The sequence below is a fragment of the Lactuca virosa genome, chromosome 1, assembly GCF_052849685.1.
Source record: "Lactuca virosa cultivar CGN04683 chromosome 1, Lactuca_virosa_CGN04683_v6, whole genome shotgun sequence".
NCBI lineage: Eukaryota > Viridiplantae > Streptophyta > Magnoliopsida > Asterales > Asteraceae > Lactuca > Lactuca virosa.
The window spans coordinates 14,901,418-14,926,739 of NC_136426.1; the positions used below are offsets into that span (position 1 = coordinate 14,901,418).

Sequence of the window (25,322 nt, forward strand, 5' to 3'; positions counted from 1 at the left end):
TTATAAGCATAAGAAGGGGGAAATACTCCACATCACCCATTTGATCCCCTTATTTTCACCTTTGTGTTTTAACCACAAGTATACCAACGATTTGATGTTATGAGCCACCAATGTTGGAGAGATGAAACGTTGCTTGAATATCCGATCATTCCTCGCTTTCCATATCAACCAAAGCAATCCGTAGGAGATTAAAGTGAGTAATTTCCTCTTCTTTGGGCATCTCCCCCAAGTAGTAGCAAATTTGAGTAATTCCCCCAAGCTATTAATTGCTACATTTCCAATTCCACACCATCTAAAGATCCATTCTCGAGTATCGTTGGCAAAACTACAATTAATTAAGATATGATCCGCACACTCTTCACCCCAATTGCAGTGACCACAGGTAATAGAACTTAAATTAACACCACGTTGACTTAAAGCCAAAGAAGAAGGAATTCTACCCATTTTGGCCTTCCATATAAAAGTTGATACTTTCAGAGGGGCCTCCTTGATCCAATCAATTCGGTTAAGAGGAAATCCAGGAGTATTGTTTGCCACTTTAACCCGCATAGCACATGTAGTGAAGATCCCCGAGGAGTCGAGTCCACATTTCCACCCATCACTAGCATCTCCTGGTGTAAATAGTCTAACAATTGCAGTGATCTGGTTTAGTTCCTGAGTCAGACCTGCGTCATGAATGTCACAAGCCCAGTTCCATTCGAATCCATGTGCCTTTATCCTTTCAGCCACTGTGCACTAGAATACAAATTTAGCAATGCAAACTTTAATGAACAATATCGTAACTTAAAGATTGTCCACGAAGAGATATTGCACATTCTCGACATTACTTGTAACATCCAAACATTACACTCAATTCTTGCTTTTTAGAACACATTTTATTAATTAAAAACACCGTTTATTCCAAAACATTTCATTCTTAGACCAAATTTCACAATTTAAACAACATTAAAGAAAATCATAATTCAAAACTCAAAATTCAGCGGAAACATGAATATAAATAGTGTCAAATGGAAAACTGCAATCACTACAACTAAAATGACATTTATTGGCATAGAAAAAGTGTCACTAAAAACCGAAAAAGTGTCAAGGCCCCCTAGGCAATCAGCGGCACAAAAAAAATATGTCACTAAAAGCGCTGCCACTAAAGGCCTTTAATAGCACTTTTTGGTTGTGCCGTTGCAGCTTTTTTATGTTTTAGTGACACTTTTCTATTATGTCATTATAGCATGTTTATCTTTTTAGGTTTTAGTGGCACAGTTCCAGGTAGAGCTTGTACTGTTGCTATTCATTTATCTTTGATCAACTTAGAATCTACCTCCTATGCTAACTTTAGTGTGCATGGTCGTTCCAACACACAAGTTCATCCTATTGATGAAAAGAAATAGATCACAATGATGCAATCACTAAAAACTAGAAAATACATGAACATAAACAACTTACGTTTCTTAATTGTAAAGGGGAGGAATCCAACTACAAGCCCTAAATGGAACTCAGGTTGTTCGTATCTTAACAACAAGCCCTCATGGAACTCAAAAAATAAAGAGAGGATCGGAGATGGTTGAGAGAAGCTGCCCGAAGTACTCGCAAGTATTCTTACGATCAAATGGAAAGCGAGTAGAGATCCATGAGAATTTGGGAAAGGAACTATTGCAAGGAGCGGATATTAAGGTATATGATCAAGACTGGTCTTTTTTTTAAGTTTTGGGTGGGCGAAATGATCTACTAAATTAGGGGAAAATAAGAGCGCGCAACTTGAATTTAGAATTTCCAAGGAAATAGGAGCGGGCTACTAGATTTTCGATGTATAGTGGCATAAAAATATTTGTGCCACTAAAAACTTGTGCCACTAAATGTAATTTTGTTTGTAGTGAATACAAACAAGCTACACTAATCTGTACCGTGAAGCTTTGTCATCCTTTGTACATGAAGATCCCATAACAGTGGTTTTAAGGGAAAGCGTAACACGAAGCTTATTGAGTTCCAACACATAGACATCATATCAATCATACATATTTTACCCCTAACATAAAAGATACAACTAACACATCACCATACATGCAAGTCTAAGAACAAATCACTAAACAAGCATACACTACCACGGGACACGTCGACTAATACCGATCCACTTTTTACTCAGCACGTCGAGCTCTCCTATATTACTCAATGCTTCAAGTCAATAACATATATATATATATATATATATATATATATATATATACGCACACATACACACACACCTCGTTATGTCGAGCAAATATCATACACATACTAAACAACAAAACATTCTAGTACTACTCACATACATCCTGTGAGGCGATCCAGTTAGGCTGAATGCTCGTATTTGCATGTTTTGTTTGTTATGCAGTGTGTTGGTACTTTGAGGGAACTCACTAAGCTTTGGCTTACAATTTTAGTTTATTGTTTCAGGTACTTCTGAGGATCGTGGAAAGCGAAGGCCTGATCGTGCATATCTTCCTATTTTCATGATATGGATTTTTGGGACATGTGATATGACTTTACTTTTGAAACAATGACTCTTTTTGTAAACAATGATGGTTAATGGTTGATTTTTAAAATTTTAAATTTGTATGACTTTAGGAGTGTTACAAGTTGGTATTAGAGCCTTGGTTTGAGAGAATTGGATGAACATTTGTGTGAATCCATACTCAAACTAGGGAACTGCAAAGTTTTTAAAATGGTTTCAATTTTTTGTAAAAAGTAACCAAAGAAGGATGTGATGTGTACGATCAGTTGGAGCAAGAAAGTATACCCCAAGTTACCCACATTGTTATTTGATGTTATGTTTATGGTAGAACAACATGCTAGTGGTAAGTTAGGGATCTTCAGAAATTTCATGACAAAATTGTCTGATATGTGATGCCGGATAGCCTATGATTATTTCTTGTATGGAATTGACATCATTATTGTATTTGCTTAGTGTATGCATCATAGTTGTACATAAATAAGATTCTATAGCATGAGAATGTTTGGTTTGGCCTTATTTCATGTTCTTGTTTGATGAAGGGCTTAGGGTATAATCAAGTATTTGACTGTCTATAGGATCCAATGTTATGTATGATTAGCATACACTAGTGTTTCAGGGTTGGTGAAAGTTTCATGGATGGGTTTATGTGTGAGCAACCGGCCAGTTGAGGAATGTTTAGTCATTCTCTAAGGAGTGAGGATAGGATGTATGTGTATCCTAGTGAGTGATGTTAGGGTTGTTGTGATGATCTTATGAGAAAAATACGGGTAGGTGTGGAAGGTATTATGGGCTCGTACTACCAGAAGCACAGGACCTGTACGCGTAGCAAGGAAGTCACAACCTTAGGGTTTCATTATTTAGAAAAGTATGTATGGTATGAAATGCGTATTGTCTGATATGTTTTGGTTTATTTTTCAATATGGTGCTCACAAGGGGATCAGTCTCAGGAGTGGAGCAGGCGACCATGATAGGTCAGGGTTGAGTAAGGATCGAATTAAGGAGTTGATTTCTATTGAGGTGGTTATTGTTGTCCAGGGATCGATTTCGGAGTTGTTTGGGTCTATCAAGACTGCCACGATTGAGCTTTTCGACGATCGTTATGTTGCACTTTCTGAGGCTGTTGTTGCTGCAACTACCACAGTTGTTGCAGTCGCTGGGGTGCGTGGAGAGAGAGCCTTCCAGTATAAGGACTTCAATAATATGAAGTGTTCGATGGAGTCCAGGATCTGAGCATTGCGATGAGGTGATTATCCGATGTTGAGGGGTGTTTCTTTACATGCTCCTGCCCCTACCGACCAGAAGGTCAAGTGCGCCCTGAACCTTCTTCGGTCAAGGGCGAAGGACTGGTGGAGATTGATGATTGGCCCGTACACTCTTGAGTAGAGGATTGATGTGACGTTGGAGCAGTTCTATGAGATGTTTCGCATGAGATATATTCCATTGGTGGAGAGGGAGAGGCTGGCCCATGAGTATTTGGATTTGAGGCAGGGGACTGAGTCGGTGACTAAGATCACCAAGATGTTTACTGAGAGGGCTTTGTTTTGTCCTGGGTTTTTCGCTTCTGAGCAAGCTCAGATGACCCGGTACTTGAACATGCTCAAGACGGACATCTGTCAATTTGTGTCCACTTAGCGCTATGGTACACTTGTGGAGCTTCAGAAGGCCACGAGGAGGCGGGAGATTGATATGGAGCTCTAGGCGAAAAGAGCGGAGTCAGGCTTCAGCGCAGACGCATCATGCGGTGAAGCGGTTCAAGGTCGTTGATGTGAGATATGGGGGTTAGAGGGGTCGCACTTGTGGAAAGTGCGGCAAGTTTCATGGTGGTTCTTGTCGATCTTATTTTGGGTGCCACAAATGTGGCAAGGAGGGGCATTATGCTAAGGATTGTCGCCAGCAGGTCCCTGTACCGAGCACCAGGATTTGTTATCAATATGAACAGGCTGGCCATATTAAGGCGAATTGTCCCTTGCTCACTGCGGGACCGACGCAGGCTCCAACACCAGCTACATTGAGAATCACAGATGGGCGCCAGGGTAGGGCGGAGCCCCCGAGGGTTCGAGTTCGTGCTTTTCAGCTCACATCAGAGGAGGCCAGGGTGGCGTCAGACGTCGTTACTGGTATATTTCCTTTTATCATTCTATCAATTATTTTATGGTATGCTTATGTTTATGCTTTTGATATGTACCTTCTTAGTGAATTATTTGCCTACTATTGGGCTATTCGACTCGGGTGCGAGTTGGTTCTTTGTATCTCAGTCTTTTAGTAGGGGTTTCGATATGAACCTTGGAGAGTTGGAGTGTCCGTGCGGGTTTCTATCGCCAACGAACACGAGATTTCTGCATCGAGTGTTTTTCAAGATTGTGTTTTGGAGATTTTTGGGGTGCCTTACTTGATTGATCTGATCCCTATTCTCATAAGAGATGTGTGTGTAATTGTATAGATGGACTGGTTGAGTAGATTCGGGGATATGATCGACTGTGAGGGTCAGCATGTGATAGTTCGAACCCCAAGTGGGGGAGAATTGGTTATTTATGGAGAGGGTACCAGATTGGGATCAACCTTTTGTTCTACTACCAGGACTCGACGGTATATTCAGCACCGATGTATGTGTTATCTTTCTTATATGGTTGATGCCCGAGTTGGGAAGCAGGCTTCGGTTTCGGATGTGCCGGTTGTCAGGGAATTTGTTGATGTGTTCCTAAAGGAGTGTGACACCAGTCAAATTTTGGTCAAAAATAAATTGATCAATAATCGTAATTGGGATGAACCAAGTGGTAGAGTTTGTAACAAGGTTTCCAAAACATAAAGAACACTGAAATCCGAGTTATAACGAAGAAGTTATGACCAATCGAAAATCCGCGACAAAACCGACAAAATACTGTTCAGTGTAAAAAGCGAATTTTCGATAAAAGGCTTTTTAGCCTTAACAATCTAAATAAAAGTTGTAGAATATGTTAAACCGAGAACGTTTATAAAAAGAACGTAAAAATCTGACTTCGTATGAGGAAGTTATGATTTTTCTAAGTTACGGTTTACCAGTAGACAGCTAAAAATTCGAAATATAAATTGATCGCTATTTAGCCGACACAACTTAAACAAGAATCGAAGGTCTCGTCAAAAGTAGCACAACGGTAAAAAGACAGACGAAAACGGACGTCGGATGAAGAAGTTATGAATTTTTAACGGATTTCCTGTCCCGGTCTGTTAAAAATAATAATATTAAAAATAAAATCAAAACCAGCCGACAAAGTCTAAACGAAAGTCGTAGAGTATAATTTTACCTACGCGTGCATATAAAAAACGCTAAAAACAGAGCTTGTATGCGAAAGTTATGATTTTCGCAAGTTTTTGGCACAAAAATCAAGAAAATCTTGAAAACCGGGCAATTTCGCATAGGTGGCTTCGGACATGTCATCCTTCGCATGCAGCCTCCACATGGCATCTTCTGATTGGACCGCAGCCTCGCGTGGCACCCGCTGATTGGTCCGAAGTCGTCATGCTCCTTCCCCATTGGACCGAAGTTCGGTCCACTTAGAAGCCTCCATCTGTCCGAGCCTCGCACATGGCCTTCGCAGGAGCTGCCGCGTGTCCTGCTGACTCATCCCCTCGGCCGAACCCTCGCACCCCTATATAAAGGGTGCGAGCCTTCTCGGATTTGAGAGGTTTTTCACCCCATTTTTCCCCCTTTTTCACCTTTTCATCCCGTAAACTTTCTCACGACCCCCCAAGGCCCCGATATCGTGTCTAAAGCCCGAAGCAAGCCCCGGAGCCCCAGAATTCTCGAGAAGTTAACCTCTCTCCAGTCGAAACTCTACCCGATTTGAGCCGGTTTCTCGTCAAACAAACTCCTTTCCGGGAAACGAAACGCTGCCCGAATCACCGCTTATCAAAGTGAGTTCATACCCCTATAATATACCTTTTTAAATGGTTTTATATGCTTTTTAGGGGGGGAATACAAGTTTAACACAATAATAAATTGTGTTAATAACTGTATGTGATAATAATCACACAAAGAGTTTTCGTATGCTTTTAAGAATTACCAAATACTTCCAAAATGACTTAAAGTCATGTTAAATCTTTAAAGTCATGTAAACTCCGTTAAATTCTTTGAAAAATGTTTCATAAACTATTTCAAATTATAAATGCCAAAATCATGTTTATATATGTATAAATATATAAATAAGATTTGAAGGGCTTAGGACTAATGAATTATCTTATTTCCTTTTCCTTGTTTGGATGTGGAATTAAGGTTGTATTATTTGTCCGAAGGTCGTTTCCTTCTTAATTATATATATATTATACATATATGAGTATAAAAGGTTACTCCTTTTGGTATCATTACCTTTGTATCAGGCTGAGCAAAGGTGTTCATCCATGAGAAATCATGCTAATCAGATAGAACATATAAATTATAATAGGTATAATTTATGATTCAAAACTAAATATACAAGTATGATTCACGACTGTATACTTTCCAAGGAAATTACCAAAATTCATTCAACTATACCAGGATATGTATAATACTTTTAATATATGAACAACATATTAAAGAAGTAAAAATACATCATACCGCGTTTGCATTAACAAAGGTACTATACAGAGTACCAGGGTTAGCAAACACGGGGTAATAATACATCATACCGAGTTTGCATTAACAAAGGTACTATACAGAGTACCATGGTTAGCAAACACGGGGTAATAATACATCATACCGGGTTTGCATTAACAAAGGTACGATACAGAGTACCGGAGTTAGCAATCACACGGTAATAATACATCATACCGGGTTTGCATTAACAAAGGTACGATACAGAGTACCAGAGTTAGCAATCACGGGGTAATAATACATCATACCGGGTTTGCATTAACAAAGGTACGATACAGAGTACCAGGGTTAGCAATCACGGGGTAATAATACATCGTAAATCTCGTTGAAACAATAAATTTGTGAGACCCTTCACGGTGTACTTATCTAAGTACGACTTTAAGTCCTGGCCTATTAACCAGAATCTCTTGTAGGGAGAGCGTGAATTTGTGTATAAATCTATATGGGACTGACAATCCCACACCTCTACTGTTCGCTACAGTTTGGCCGGCAAGCCTAGGGTGTCAAATATCATACCATTTCGACGCCTGAAGAACATCGCCGCAGGCATATCAGTCATATTAGTATGGTTAATAGAACTCACATGGATAAAACAACGAGTGAATTACTAAGTAATATACTTCTCTTAAAACAGTAAGAAAAGATAATTACATCCCGACCAAATATACCTTCTGTAGTTTTTACTTACATGTATCATGAAATCAAGTATGGTAAATATACTTGTACTTCTGGTTTTGAACATTTAAAACCACAAGGCAGTATTATGGATAATATAATATTTTACAGGATTAATACTAAGGTTTTTACTATAGAACAGATATAACTAAGAATACTTTTACAAAGGAAACGGTTTATGGGATTAAACAACTTTTACAAATGAAACGGATTATGGAATTAAACCACTCTTTCAAAAGAAACAGATTATGGGATTAAACCACTTATACAAAGGAAACGGTTTATGGGATTAAACCACTTTTACAAATGAAACGGTTTATGGAATTAAACTACTTACCAAATGGAACTTAGTCATTCAATCTCTGTAAACTAGTATAACATGAAAGACCTTTAGTGGTTAATTCTATAATTCCTTAGTTTTTACATCAGAGTTATACATAAGTAATATCCGATTGACAGTAAAATGTGTGACTTCCGCCTTACTTCCTGTTCCTTGTTTGGTTGTGGGCTTAGGGCAGATACACCTATTTGACTGTCCATTCGATATTGGGTTATATATAATCAGTATAAACTAAGTAATTACAAAGGGAAACTATTGAGGTTATCAGTTAATCACCTCAGGAAATATAGGATTTCCTTGAGAAACCAATGAACTTATCCAAAGAACTTAGGGTATACTTAACAGAACTAAAATACTTATGAACTCACCAGCTTAAATGCTAATCTACTCTTTCCAAATAACTTGTATTCTCAGGAATCCAGTAGACATGTACACTCCCGAAGCTTTTGAGAAGACTACCTAGTACCGTATCGCGACTCTTGTCTTCTACTGTACCTACTTTGGTGTTTGAATATGTAATGTTTAAACGCTTATGTAAAACTTATACTTATTAATGCAATGGTTGTTTGTACTTTGATTACTATATTGCATGTGTTGTGATACTTACCTGAAGTCCTCCGCCCCTGAACGTTTCTACCGTTCTGGTTTGGGGGTGTGACAAGGAGTTTCCTGGTGTGCCTCTAGAGAGGCAGGTCGAGTTCATGATTTATTTGGTCCCTGGTGCGGCTCTGATTGCCAAGGCGTCGTACCGATTGGCACCACCCGAGATGCAGGAGTTGTCCTCTCAGCTTCAGAAGTTATTGGACAAGCAGTTTATTAGATCAATTAGTTTGCCATGGGGAACACCAATTTTGTTCGTCAAGAAGAAGAATGATTCATACCGGATGTGCATTGATTACTGGGAGTTGAACAAGTTAACGATGAATAACTATTTCCCCATCCGCGGATTGATGACCTCTTCAATCAGTTGTAGGGTGTGTCTTGGTTCTCCAAGATCGAATTGAGGTCAGGGTATCATCAGATAAGGGTTAGAGATGAGGATGTGGAGAAGACTACATTCTAGACTCGTTATGGTTATTATGAATTCGTGGTGATGCCATTTGGGCTCACCAATGCGCCTGCGACTTTTATGGATTTGATGAATCGGGTATACAATCCGATGCTCGATCGATCAGCCATTGTCTTTATTGATGATATATTGGTGTATTCCAAGACCAGAGAGCAACATGAGGAGCACCTTTGAGAGCTTATGGGAGTGTTGAGGCGAGAACAGTTGTATGCCAAGTTCTCAAAGTGTGAGTTTTGGTTACGAGAGGTCCAATTCTTGGGACATATCGTTAACCATCATGGAATTTTGGTCGATCCATCCAAGATTGAGGCCATGATGTAGTGGGAGGTTCCGAACTCTCCCTCAGAGATCAGGAGTTTCTTGGGTTTAGCAGGATATTACCAGAGATTTATTCAGGATTTCTCCAATATTGTAGTACCCCTTGCCGCATAGAGAGGAAGGGTGTGGATTTCCGGTGGGTCCCTAAGCAGTAGGTGACATTTGAGACTTTTGAGACAAAGATTGTGTGAGGTCCCAATGTTGACCCACACCGATGGTGTTGATGAATTTGTAGTGTTTTTTGATGCATCCATCGCGGGTTTGGGCACAGTGCTTATGTAGCATGGGAGAGTTATTGCTTATGCTTCTCGACAGTTGAAGTCGCATGAGGTCTGTTATCTGACTCATGATTTGGAGTTGGGGGCAGTAGTGTTTGCTCTCAAGATTTTGCCGCACTACTTGTATGGGGTTGGATGTACTATCTACACGGATCATAAGAGTTTGAGGTATTTAATGGATCAGTCGAACCTGAATATGAGACAACGTATGTGGCTTGACGTGGTCAAGGATTATGACTATGAGATTCTGTATCACCCCAGGAAAGCGAATGTGGTTGTTGATGCTTTGAGCTGCAAGACGGTTAGTTCTGCTATTGGGAGTCTATGTATAAGGATACCGATTGACTCTTCGCTTCTTGATCTGATTAGGGAGGCTCGGGCCGAGGGAGTTAATAAGGAAATTTGGAAACATGAGAGACTCATGGGTGAGATTTACAGGTTTGCTACTGACAGTCGGGGGTTATTGACCCGGTATGGACGTGTTTAGGTGCCAGATTTTGGTGGGGTCAGACAGACTGTGCTGGAGGAGGCACACAAGTCCAAGTTTTCGATACACCCTGGAGCCACCAAGATGTATTAGGATTTGAGACTTAGCTATTGGTGGTCGTGCATGAAGAGGGAGATAGCATGGTATGTTGAGATGTCACACCCCCAAACCGGAACGACGGAAACGTTCGGGGGCGGAGGACGTCATGTTAAGTATCACAACACATGCATTATAGAAATCAAAGTACAACAACCATTGCATTAATAATGTATAAATTTAACATCAGATGTTCAACATCAAAAGTAGATATAGTAAAAGACAAAAGACGCAACACGGTACTAGGCTGTCTTCTCAAAAGCTCCGGAAGTGTACCTGTCTACTGGATTACTGAGAATACAAGTTATTTTGAAAGAGAGGATCGGCATTTAAGCTGGTGAGTTCATAAGCATATTTATAACTCAAATCCGTTTTCTCGTTATTTGATAAGGTAAACACGTTTTTCCCAGAAAATCTTATATTTTCTGATGTATTATATCTCAAATCCGTTTTCTCGTTAATTGATAAGGTAAACACGTTTTTCCCAGAAAATCCTGTATTTTCTGATGTATTATACGGTAAGCAAAAAGGGTGAAAGTTTCTGGTTCTTAAGTGGTATATTGTATTATAGTTTACATAAAACCATAAAGAAAAGGCGTTTTCCAATACGAAAATAGTATTTCCGTATTTAAACTGGTAAAATATTGTATTATAGTTTTATAATGATAAAACTATGTGAAGTTTTACTTATTCATACACTAATCATTTAAGAAAAGGCGTTTTCCAATACGAAAATAGTATTTCCGTATTTAAACTGGTAAAATACTGTATTATAGTTTTATAAAAATAAAACTATGTGAAGTTTTACTTATTCATACACTAATCATTTAAGAAAAGGCATTTTCCAATACGAAAATAGTATTTCCGTATTTAAACTGGTAAAATATTGTATTATAGTTTTATAAAAATAAAACTATGTGAAGTTTTACTTATTCATACATTAATCATTAAATTCAATACCAAATTGTGAGTTATTATAACCATACTATGACTAGATGGCCTGAACACGACGTTCTTCAGGCGTCTCAAAAGCTACAACATTTGTCATCACAGGTCTGCCGACCTAGCTGTTGCAAGCAGCTTTGGTGCGGGATTGTCGGTCCCGTATAGATCTATACACAATTGTCACGCTCCCACTCAAGGAGATTCTGGTTATAATTTCAGGGCTTTTGTTGGTACTTGGAAAAGTACATGAAGGTAGTCTCACAAGTGCTATATTGATACTAGGTAATAAATACTCAGTAGGTCAGTTTCATAAACTATATAAGATATAGTTTATATGGTTGTTTTCTGATTGATGTTTTCTAAAGAATGTTTTCTACTCGTTTTCTGTTAAATACCAATGAATGTGTTCTCTAAACTATACCTATTATAGTTTAACTGTTAATAAGAAATCGGTAATACTGCTATTCCATGAGGTAATATTGTTATTCCATGAAGTTCACTGTTTGTACCAAACAGTTAGAAAACCATTTATATTTATATAAACGTAATATTTATATAATTGTGATTAATTAGACCTTCGATTATATAACTTTACCCCAAGCCCACAACCACACAAGGAACAGGAAATGAGGTCAAATTATATATTCTAAATCTTTATGAATCCAAATTATATAATTTACACATATATAAGTATACAATTTTTGATAATTATAACAATTTAAAATATATTAAAACATTTAGAAATCTTTTGGATATTAACACAATTTTCATTGTGTTCAACTGATTTTCCCCTCTTAAAATAGTTAAAAATCATGAAAATGTAGGGGTATGAACTCACTTGATAGGTGGTGATTTGGGCAACGTTTCGTTTCTATAATTGATTGATGAAACCGCGAGTTTTTGATGAAAACCGGGTTTTACGCGGGCAGACTTTCGACTGGAAAATATTATTTTCTCGAGGACTTCGGGGCTCTAGGCTTTCTTCGGGTGTTAGGGGTGTTCCCGAGGTTTCTGGGGGTTAAAAGTGGCTTAAAAGGGTATTCAGAATGAAAGGAGATTTGATTTTTGTAAACCAAATCCAGAGACCTCGCATTCCTTTTATAGTTGGCTGAAACCTCGGAGTACGTTGGGCGTAACTTCGGTACGCTGGGACTACCCGGTACGATGGGCGTACCCTCGTACGCTGGGCGTACAAGCTACGTGGCGCGTGTTTGGAACCTGGGCCTCGGATGTGGCTGTTGCGTGTCGATGTGCGAAGGAAGGACGACGTGGCCGGATGCCGACCTTGTCTCCGAGTACGCTGGGCATACTCTTGTACGCGGGGTGTACTCCTATTTTTCAAACTTCAAAAACTCGTAACTTTTGCATGCGAGCTTCATTTTTGACGTTCTTTATATCCACGCGTAGGTGAGACCATGATCTACAACTTTCGTTTAGAATCTGTCGGCTAATTTTGACTTTATTTTTAAAGTTATATTTTTAACAGGCCGGGACAAAAAAAGTCTGTTAAAAAATCATAACTTCTTCATCCGACGTCCGTTTTCGTCTGTATTTTTACCGTTGGATTTCTTTTGTTAAGATCTTCGATTATCGTTTAGGTTGTTTTGGCCAAAAGTTGCTCGATCTAAATTTCGAGTTTCGGGCTATGTACTGCTATGTCGATTCTTAGAAAACTCATAACCTCCTCATACGAAGTCAGATTTGAACGTTCTTTTTATGTAAATTTGCGGTTAAACGTATTCTACGACTTTCATTTTGATTGTTAAGGCTAAAAATATTTTGATTGTAAACTCACTTTTTACGTCGCACATCGTTGTGCCGGTTCTGTCGCGGATCTTTGATTGGTCATAACTTCTTCGTTATAACTCGGATTTCGGCGTTCTTTATATTTTTGGAAACCTTGTGACATATACTACAACTTAGATAAGATTATTTATTCTAAATAATCCTTTATCAAAAGTCATGTTTGACGTGAAATAATGGGTTATTACATGAGAGGTGTTTGACATGTCGGAGGTTAAGGCCGAACACCAGAGACCGCATGGCAAGTTGCAGCCACTGGAGGTTCCCATGTGGAATTAGGAACATATTACTATGGATTTCATCACCAAGTTACACCGGGAGGCTAAGGGGCACGATGCAATTTGGGTGATAGTAGATCGGTTGACCAAGAGTGCCTATTTCTTAGTTATCCGCAAGAGCTAATCGGGCGAGAAATAAGTCGACTTGTACGTGCGCGAGATCGTTGCTCGGCATGGTATTCTAATCTCCATCGTATATGATCGAGATGTTAGGTTTACATCTCGTTTCTTGCAGAAGTTCCAAGAGGAACTGGGTAAGAGATTGCATCTCAACACTGCTTATCATCTGCAGACGGACGGTGAGAGTGAGCGAACCATTCAAACACTTGAGGACATGTTGTGAGCTTGTGTCATTGATTTTGTTGGGAGTTGGGACTCCTACCTTCCCTTAGTTGACTTTTCGTACAACAACAACTACCACTCCAATATCGGTGCGCCACCTTTCGAGCTCCTCTATGGGAGGAAGTGTCGCACCCCAATGTGTTGGGGAGAGGTTGGTCATAGAGTCATGGAAGAACTAAGGAAGTTCTTCAGACGACAGAGCTCATCCAGCAGATCAGACAGAGACTTCAGACAACTCAAAGTCGGCATAAGAGTTATGTCGATAAGCGGCGATCCAAGTTGGAGTTTTAGGTCGGAGATATGGTTTTACTGAAGGTTTCACTATGGAAGGGTGTAATACGCTTCAGGAAGAGAGACAAGTTGGGGCCCCGATATATTAGGCCATTTTGGGTGATAGTCAGGGTTGGCAACGTAGCGTCCATATTAGATTTGCCAGAGGAACTTAGGAAGATCCACAACACCTTCCATGTGTCTCAGATTCTGAAGTGTGTGGCTGATAATTCAGCGGTCATTCATTTAGAGGATGTTCAGATTAACGACTATCTGAATTTCATTGAGAGGTCGGTGACGATCTTGGATCGGGATACGAAGGCTCTACGCAACAAGGTGGTGACTTCGGTCAAGGTTCAATGGCGACATAGGAAGGGTTCCGAATGGACATGGGAACCCGAGTTTGAGATGCGTGAGCATTACCCGAAGTTGTTCACAACAACGGGCTTCAGGGACGAAGTCTAGTCCAAGCGGGGGAGAATTGTAACATCTCGATGATGAGGTATTTCCAAATTAAACCCTAAGTATGAAGATTTTGTTGGATTAGGTGTCTAAGTCCATAACTATTTTGGTATGTACTTGACCCGATTATGAGCATGGTCCTTTTGGGTTGCCTTCACCATAGCAACTGATAGGATGAATTAAGGAGAAAGAAGATTAATTATGATTTATTAATATATTATGTGAATAATATATTAAAAGAGAAATCATATTGTTTAATTAATATCGATCAAGAATTAATTTAGAATTAATTTTGTTGTCAAAAGAGATTAATTAAACTTGGGGGACTAATATTGTAATTATAAGATAATTGCATAGTGGGCTGAGGAACCCTTGGAAAGGGGTTCGACGAAATCCTTATGAATAGCCCATTAGATTTCGTCCATAGGGAGTATTCTGGAAGGATCTTGTGGGTTGCTTAGAGCCTAAGCAACCGGATAAGGCCTTTGAGTGAAACCCTAATTCCTTAGCTAAGGACACCCCAGGCATCCAAAATCGAGAGCCTTAACCCTAAGAAGAGTTCAAGAGCCGATTTTGCCTTCTCCTCTCTCCTTTGTTCTTTCTTATTTCTAGTGGTGTTTGTGACTCCATTAGAGGTGCAACACTTGCGGCATTAAGCTTTCAAGAGTTAAGATCAAGAAGAATTGTGATTGTTATTGCTACATAACAATCAAGGTAAGATCTAAACCCTAATCATATGTGATTTATGACTATTGTATGCTAGTTCATAGTTATTGCTTTGGTATTCAATGTTGTTATGTTCATAGTAGAAAACCTATATCAAAGCAATTAGGGTTGCATGAACACCATAGGAATGATGTTATGCCCATAACCCAACAGTGGTATCAGAGCCTAGGTCGTTTTCTTGTGAATAGATGCAAAAGTGAACTGCCAAATATCAAGAAAATCGAAAAATTTGCATTCTGTTTGGCTGACTCACCGAGTCCATGTGTGGACTCGACGAGTTGCATGAACTCGACGAGTTCCATAGTGGACTCGACGAGTCCATGGCTCTGGTGCCGGGTTTTTCGATTTTCTGGCCAAATTTTGTTGAGGATAATTACCAAAACTCGTTTTTCTTGCTAAAATTCGATTTTTTAAGTTTGGAATGGTTATCCTTGACAAATTTGGTGGATTTGGTTAAATATGGATAATATAGGATTATTATTAGTCAAATATTTGACCTGGTAATTTGTAAAAGTTTCAAAATACACCCCTTAGGTTTTATAGTTTAAATTTGAACTTAAATGTTTTAGTTTTTGAAATTTAAATAGTTAAACCCTAATGTTTTGAAAGGTTTCAAAACTTGTCCTCAAGTTTTGGAATTCAAAATTTGATTAAAAGTTATTAATTTTGAAATATTAAATTCTAAAACTCTAGTATTTGAATAGTTCAAATTGCACCCTTATTGTTTTATTAAATTAATTAAGTGTCTAATTAAAAGATATAATTAATAAATCCATAACAATTTGGTTTAAGATTAATCAAATTAAAAGTTTAATTTATTAATAGTTTGAACCACCTAGTATTTTAAAAGTATAAAATACACCTTATACTATATAACATTTAAAAGTTTAACATATTATATATGTATAAGTAAAAGGTCAGTCTTACCGTTAGTAGGCCTCATTCACGAATCTGGTCTATAAGGGGTGTTTAAGTAAGCGGCCTGTAAAATGACCACCATTGGGTATCCACTCTTACCCACCGCACTCTTGACTAGTGGATGGTCGTTAGCCGAACGGGTAGGATAAGACACAACCTTCCATTATAAGCATAATGAAATACGAAGTAACTAAACACTTTTTTAAAATTCCCAAATCTTAGTTACTTTAGGCAAAATGTAGAGTTGGTGCTAATCCATGAAATTGCACATTGCGCCTTGTTGGTCGTTAGTGGAGCGTCTGTGGTTAACCGGCACACTAATATGGGACCAATGAAGGATGGTGTAACGAGCCAAAAAAAATTTCAAAGAAATTTTTTCATTTTTAATTAACCAAACACATTCCCATAAATCAAGAAATTCCAAAACAATTGTTTCAAATCCATATTCATTACAACTTATTTTTCAAATATCAGAGTGTCCCATAAAGTCGCCTGAGAGAGAGTGTACGCCGCGCCATCAAGCTTTGCCCTTGCCCTTGGACTCAGATGAACCTGAAACAAATCCACAAACTGTAAGCGAATGCTTAGTGAGTCCCCCAGAGCATACCACACATATACACATATCATGTTAGCTAGTCCAAGCTACGCATGTAACACATAAGTCATGCCTACATAAAACCTGTAAGAATGCCATGGGCTACCCCACATGGTCTTACATCCAATTCCATGGGCTCCCCCACATGGTCTTTACCTAGGAATGCCATGGGCTACCCCACATGGTCTTATATCCAATGCCACGAGCTCCCCCCGAGGTCTTCCATGCAAAACACATAATCACATATCATAACAAATCACATATCATATCAAATCACATAATGGGTCGCCCTTGGTGCCTTAGACCCATGGGTATGGTGAGAAGACTCACCTCACAAAGCTGAATCGGTAACTGAATTCAGGTATGTCCTATGCTGCTCTTCCCAAACTGTTTATAATCAATAAGTAAATAACTCAGCATAATCCCATAAATACCCCCAGGGTCAACCCTGGTCAAAGTCAAAGTCTATAGTCAAGGTCGACAGTCCATATTGACCTTGACTCGTTAAGTACATTCGTTCACTCGTCGGGTTCCCTGCTTAACTCATCGACTCGCCGAGTCACCCGAGGGACTCGTCGAGTTCCATGGTGTTTACGGCTGAAAACCGCCAATCGTACACCCCTGACCGTACACCCCTGACCGTGAACCCTTGGTCGTGAACCCTTTCAACTCGCTGAGTCTTTTGCACGACTCGTCGAGTCCCTATTAGTCCATTATGTTTACGACCTCTTCCAGTGGGACTCAAGGTCCCAAACTTCAGATCTATACTATACTAGTGTGGAATACACGTAAAGTTGCAAACTTTACGTGCATGCAAGGCCTCACATGGCCATAATCACCAAAACTAACCTTCAACAAGGTTTCCATGCATGGGAAGGGAATGAGCTCACTAAAAGGTGCAACTTTATGATAATTGGGACCTATGAAGGTCCAGATCTGGAACCATATCCTTGTGATAGGTCCAGATCTAGGCTTGCTTCCATTTCCTCAAAGTTGGTCACAACTCTCAAATAGAATTTATGCTTAAGGTAATAGATTTATACCTCAAATCAATGCCCAAGACGAACTAGATGCTAGATCTAGTGTTTTTCCCTTGATAATTCTTCTTCAAGCTTGGAATCCTCCCCAAAATCTCAAGGATAAGCTCCTAATTGATCTTACTTCACTCACAAGAGGGTGTGCGGCCATAAACGTTCTTCTAAGGTGCTAAGGGAGGCTACTGGGGCGGATAATGATGTTTATATAGGGGCAAACCCCAAAATTAGGGTTTTCTTTAAACAGCTCGGACTCGCCGAGTCGACCCTTCCGACTCACCGAGTCACCTTCGTCCCGCGTTCCAGATACCCGACTCTACTCGACGATTTGGTCCTCCCACTCGCCGAGTCCATGCATGAACCTCTCCAAATTGTCAACTTCCAGCCAATACCTGAATCGGGTGTTACAAGTCTCCCCCACTTGAACTAGAATTCGTCCTCGAAGTCTGCTGACCCAAATAAATCGGGGTAATGCTCTCGCATCTCCTCTTCCGGTTCCCAAGTCCACTCGGAACCCTGCCGATGATGCCATTGCACTTTCACTAGTCTTACTTCCTTATTTCGAAGAACCTTCGTCTTCCTATCCAATATGGCAACGGGCTTCTCGATGTAGTTCAAGCTCTCATCCACCTGGATATCACCCAACGAGACAACCGCAGCCTCTTCGGTGACACACTTCTGAAGTTGCGACACATGGAACGTGTTGTGAATCTGGCTAAGCTCTTCTGGCAAATCCAAGCGATATGCCACTTTGCCCACTCGGGCCATGATCCTGAACGGGCCTATATACCGAGGCCCCAACTTGCCTCTCTTCCGAAACCTAATGATCCCTTTCCAGGGCGACACTTTCAGCAACACGAAATCCCCCACCTGAAACTCAAGATCCGATCGCCGTCGGTCGGCGTAGCTTTTCTGACGGCTCTGCGCGATCCGCAACCGGTCGCGCACCTGTTGAATCAACCCAGTAGTCTTGAGCACTACTTCAGTACTTCCCATGACCCGGTGCCCAACCTCACCCCAACAAACCGGGGTCCGACACTTCCGACCATATAACATCTCGAATGGAGCCCGGTCGATACTGACATGGTAACTGTTATTGTACGAAAACTCTGCCAGTGGGAGATACGTATCCCAACTCCCTCCAAAATCCAACACGCATGCCCGTAGCATATCCTCCAGTGTTTGGATCGTTCTCTCACTCTGACCGTCGGTCTGGGGGTGGTACGCCGTGCTAAAATGTAGCTGAGTGCCCAACTCCTCATGGAATTTCTTCCAGAACCTGGATGTGAACTGAACATCACGATTAGAGACTACCAACACCGGAACCCCATGTCTAGCCACTACCTCACGCACGTAAATATCCGCCAACTTCTCTGCGGATATACTTTCTGATATCGGAATGAAATGGGCACTCTTCGTCAGTCTATCCACCATCACCCATATGACATCCACACCCCTCGTCGTCCTTGGCAACTTCGTAATGAAGTCCATCGTGATCTCCTCCCACTTCCACATGGGAATGGGTAGCGGCTGGACCTTACCATGAGGCCGTTGATGCTCGGCTTTGACCTTCCTGCAGGTCAAGCACCGCTCTACAAACCAAGCAATTTCCCGCTTCATGCATGGCCACCAATAACTCAGCCTCAAGTCCCTATACATTTTTGTAGCTCCTGGATGTATAAAGAACCTGGACTTATGCGCTTCCTCTAATATCCTTTGTCTCACTCCCCCAATCGTCGATACCCACACCCGACCACACTACGTCAATAGGCCTCGACTATCCTTAACAAACAAAGGATACTGCCCTCGGATCCTTTCTACCTTCCAATTCTCTTTATTTACTCCCTCAACCTGAGCCTCTTTGATCATCTCCATCAATGGAGAGATTACCGTCATCCTCAAACACACATTCCTAATCGGGGAACCTGTCGTCTTACGACTCAAAGCGTCGCCCACTACATTAGCCTTCCCTGGGTGGTATAGAATCTCGCAATCATAGTCCTTTAGCACGTCCAACCACCTTCTTTGTCGCATGTTGAGGTTCTGTTGGTCCATCAAATACTTCAGACTCTTGTGGTCGGTGTAAATGGTGTACAGCACTCCATACAAGTAATGCCTCCAAATCTTGAGGGCAAACACCACTGCCCCCAGTTCCAGATCGTGAGTAGGGTAATTTGCCTCATGAAGCTTCAATTGTCGCGAGGCATATGCTATCACATGCCCTCTTTGCATCAGTACCACACCAAACCCTGAAATCGATACGTCACAGTACACCACCAGATCATCTAATCCCTCTGGCAAAACAAGGATCGGAGCCTCGCACAGTCTTCGTCTCAAGGTCTCGAAGGCTAACTGTTGATCCGTACCCCACCGGAACGTCACATTCTTCTTGGTTAGCCAGGTCAATGGCACAGCAATCTTGGAGAAGTCCTGAATAAATCTCCGATAATAACTTGCTAAACCCAAGAAGCTACGAATCTCTGATGCATTCTTCGGTACTTCCCACTGCATCACAGCCTCAACCTTGGCTGGATCAACCGAAATACCTTGTAGCTAGCAGCAAAGTGTAGGATAGTCAATCCAGTATAGATCTATACACAAACTCAACGCTCTCCACTTAAGGTGATTCTAGATACAAAACGAGCCATGACAAGTGATGTCATGCCCCGTTACGTGGCTCACATAATTGTAGTAGTGTTCTTGTATATGTATTGTATGTACTAGTTGTATTGTATGTTCTCTCTCTCTCTAGTATGTATGTATGTTATCTCTGTTTCTCATAATAGTATGTTCTCTTGTATAATGTATAGTATGTACTAGCTGTATTGTATGTTCTCTCTCTGTCTAGTATGTAAGTATGTTCTCTCTGTTTCTCATAATAGTATGTTCTCTTGTATAATGTATAGTATGTGCTAGCTGTATTGTAATGTATAGTATGTACTAGCTGTATTGTAATGTATAGTATGTACTAGCTGTATTGTATGTTCTCTCTCTGTCTAGTATGTATGTATGTTCTCTCTGTTTCTCATAATAGTATGTATTGACTCATGTATGAACTGACTCCTTGTATGTTTCATTGTTCTAGTAATAGTATTAGTAACTTCCTAAACTACACCTATTATAGTTTACTAGTAATATTGTTTGTATGTATGAACATGTTTGTATACCTTTGCTACCCAAAGGTATTGAATAGAAAGAAGGAACTTTTATATCTATCTATATATATATATATATATATATATATATATATATATATATATATACATAATATATAACTAGGATTCAAACGACCTTCGAACAAACAACCGATACCCTAAGTCCACAACCAAACGAGGAACAGGAGGTAAGGTGAGCTATCAGTCCTAAGTCCTTTCAATCCTACTTATATAACTATATCTATATAGATACATATTTAACAGAATATAAGTTTAAAAGAGTTTAATAAAAGTATTTAACACGTAAAAGAGTTTGTAAAACATTTTGAAGTAGTTTGTTTGATAACACAGTTTGAAAAGTAAGAAATCCACTTGTTTGGTAGTTATTAATCACATGTGATTGATATAATAACTATAATAGTTCAACTTGTATTCCCCCCCCCCCATAAAAGCATTTAAAATCATTTAAAAGGTTGATTAAGGGGTATGAACTCACCTGTAGTGTGTAGTTTGGATGAACGGATGGTATAGGATGCTAAGTGTCAAGTGAAGACTTGAACACACACACAGATCCTAATTAACATATAATAACACATATATGTATTCCAATTAGTCATTTAACACCTAATTAATCAAGTAAAGACACCCTAAATCATGGAAAACACATTGATTCAAGTGCTATAACCACCAAGGATTGCATCTAAGGGTTGTAGGGCTTTGCTTTTGAGTTTATGGTCAAAGGGAAAACTCTTCATGAGTTTACGGTTTTGGGTTTACGGTCCCAATGGGTTTACGGCCGTAAATCCATGGTAACTTCTGCCATTTTGTGATTTTGAGGTCTTATAAGTCATAAAGAAGTATCCTTACTTCAAGTCTAAGCCTTAGGAAGACATGGTGGCACAATGGCACCACTTTATAGAGTTTACGGCCCATGGACCATTTCTCCATGAGTTTACGGCCGTAAAATCTATGTGTTCTTGGTCTTTTTGATGTTTAAGGTCCTAAACACTTCAAGGTAGTGATCTAGACTAGTATCCAAGGCTAAGGAAGGGACTAGGGCTCACTTTGCCCCATCTATTAGGGTTTACGGTTCAAGAACATGTCTTGACTGTAAACACCTTTGATCTTGTGTTTCTTTGTGTTTTCTAATTGAATAAGAAGTGAAACAAGCCTTATAACACACTAGGGTAAGAATACTTACAATAAAGGAGCTTGAAAGGGTGTTCACGGCCCAAGAACACTAGTGTGTGTTCTTGGTGTTCTTGGTGAAATGAAGAATGCTTGAAGATCTAAACAAATGGAATGATTTCATGGAGGAAATCATGTAAGATCACTAGATGATGAAGGATATCAACTAATCAAGGCAAGAAACACTTACAAAGTTGAAGATCAAGAAGAAAAATCGGATGCTACTTGAGAGAGAATGAGTTCTTGACTTGGAAATGGTAAAAAAATGAGAAAAATAACTAAGTGTCATATTTATACTCCTTACAGTTTACGGCCGTAAACACCATGTTTGGGCCGTAAACTCCAAACTCTTGGAGTTTTGAGACTTTATTGATGCACAATAAACCCTAGAGTATCCTCTCTCCAGTTATCTCTTGAAGTACTAAGCTTTAAAACACTCAAACTGACTCCAAAAAGCTTAAAAGTTAGCAGAAACAATTCTGACTTCTATTGAAGTGAATGGTTGTACAGAATAGAAATTCCGGGTTGTCACATCATCCCCCCGTTAGAAGAAATTTCGTCCCGAAATTAGAGTTTAAGCAAATAAGTAGTTACAAATAACTAAGTAAAAAGACGAGGATATTTCAGTTTCATCTGATCCTCTCGCTCCCAAGTGAATTCAGGTCCTCGCTTGGCGTTCCAGCGAACCTTCACTATCGAGATACGGCTTTGTTTTGTTTGCTTGACCTCCCGGTCCATGATCTCTACAGGTTCTTCCACGAAGTTGAGGCTCTCGTTAATCTCGATCTCGTCGAGTGGGATTACAAGAGTCTCGTCGGACAGACACTTTTTCAAGTTCGAGACGTGGAAGGTAGAATGTACGTTACTGAGTTCCGCGGGGTAAGTTGAGTCTGTAAGCTACAGGGATATTCTAGCGAGTATCTCGAAAAGCCCTGCGTAACTTTTCTGTCGGTTACTAGAGGCTTTCAATCGTCCACTAATCTAAACGATCCTCTCTAATGATGCCCTCTAACTCTAGATCGTGAATTTCATAGCTAGCTTTGAGGGTTTCCAACTGATGGGAGGCTTAGGTAATGACCTTACTTCGTTGCATCCAAATGCAACTGAGCCCCGGATTTGGACGCATCGCAATAGACAACAAAGTCTTCTATTCCTTTTGGATGGGATAGTATCGGTGCGGTGCACAAGGCTCGTTTTAGCGTTTGGAATGCTCTCTCCTGCTTCTCTTCCCAGTCAAAGGCCACGCCCTTCTGGGTCAAAGTTGTAAGGGGCTTCGCGAATCGTGAGAAGTTCTGAAAGAACCTACTATAGTAGTCTGCGAGACCTAGAAATTTACGAATTTCTGTAGGTGTCTTCGGATCTGACCATTCTCAACGGCCTGGATTTTGGAAGTGTCTACTTGAATTCTCTCTTCACTAACAATGTGACACAGGAATTTGACCCTTCGAATCCAAACTCGCATTTAAGAGAATTTCGCGTAGATCTTCTCTTATCGAAATGTTTCCAAGACCTGCTGAAGATGTTGACTATGCTCCTCCTTACTACGAGAGTAGATAAGTATGTCATCAATGAAGACGATGACGAACTGATCCAAGTAAGGACGACACACCTTATTCATTAAATCTATGAATACTGCGGGCGCGTTTGTTAATCCGAACGGCATCACTACGAATTTGTAGTGCCCATAACACGTTCGGAAGGCTGTCTTCAGAACATCCTCCCTTAATACTCGTAGTTGGTGATACTCGGATCTTGGATCGAATTTCGAAAAGAAGTTCGCCCTTTGCAGTTGATCAACTAAATCGTCTATGCTAGGCAAAGGGGTACCGATTTTTGATGGTTAGCTTTTTGAGCTCCCTATAGTCGATGCACATACGAAACGATCTGTCTTTCTTCTTGACGAACAAGACCTGAGTTCCCCAGGGTGAGAAGCTTGGTCTTATAAAGCCCTTGCTGAGCAGTTCGTTAAGTTGATCGGACAGTTCCTGCATCTATGCAGGTGCTAGACGATAGGGTGATTTGGCTACTGGGGTAGCCCCTGGAACTAAGTCGATCCTAAGTTCGACTTGACGTTGTGGAGGTAATCGTGGGAGTTTTCTGTTCTATCTGAATCTATTGTCTCGATCGGTGAGAAGGCATTTGATTGGATTCTAAGTTTATCCGCATGGCAGTACGACCACTCGTAGTCTTGGGCAGTCTCCGTCTTAAAGTTCATATCAGAAGTCATATTTGGTTCATCAATCACAACTTCGTGTATACGAGTCATATATAATTAAGACTAAAAAGGCAGTCGAATAAATGATTCTTCTTTAAGCTCACATCCAAACAAGGAAAAGAAGTTAAAGCGGAATCATCAATTCTAAGCCTGTAGAACCTTGATTATATACCACCCTTGCGTATACCTTCTCCAGCGATAGATCAACCGTATGGGTCTTCGGGTTGAACTTGACGTACTGTACGAGTGGTACTCCGGGGAGGTTTGCTGAGGTGTCTTCGGGAAGGATACGAAACATAAGGTACTCTCTGCATGAGTACCTCGGAGTTCCGGGATGACGGCTTCGCTAGAAAGGCGATTTCGGAGAAAAGAATTTACGCATGAAACTGGTATTGTGAGGGTCGAATTTGCTCAAGTTATATGAAAATGTCGGACTACTCAGAATAAGAGGCATTAGACTTAGTTCATAAAGGTGTTACAAACTAAACATGATAGTGCAACTTTTAACAGAGTTTCAGTACTTTAATTTACTACTAGAATACGGCTGCGAACAAGGTATACTACAAAAGCAAGTATACGCAGCACGAGAGCCCCTTGACTGATGGAATCTCGCAAAAGGTAAGACTCTAGTTGCACTAGTGTTTACCAGTTTATAAGTCTATTATAATGAAACTCCCTAGTATTTCAACGTGGGTCCGAAGTAGTCTCTCCTGCGGCAGTGATCCTTAGAATCTTCTCGTCTGCGCCAGAGTTCTTTGTTATTGGACAATCCTTCTTGAGATGTCCTATATCACCGCATAAATGACAAATCGGGCTTGTCCCAGCATCGGTGGTGGAAGTGAAGTGTCGAGTCGGAGTTATGTGGACACGGTTGCTTTCGTTGATCTTCCCTTTTGGACAATTCCTATAATAGTGTCCTGCCTCCCCACAACTATAGCAAACTTGGCTGGCTCCGGTGGTGGAGGTGGTTCTACAGAATCGAGCAATGTGCCCCATTTTGTTGTAATTGATGCATTGCAATACCCGGCAAGCTCCAT

The 25,322-nt window shown here is 40.2% G+C and overlaps 1 protein-coding gene across 1 annotated transcript; it reads right to left on the minus strand.

Annotated features, from left to right (window-relative positions):
- On the minus strand, positions 1-25,322 carry LOC145111571 (uncharacterized). Its single transcript, XM_079047840.1, has 2 exons — positions 25,155-25,322; positions 1-735 (listed from the first exon to the last, which is right to left on the minus strand). Exons 1-2 carry the CDS (start codon positions 25,320-25,322, stop codon positions 1-3), a joined length of 903 nt encoding a protein of 300 aa, XP_078903966.1.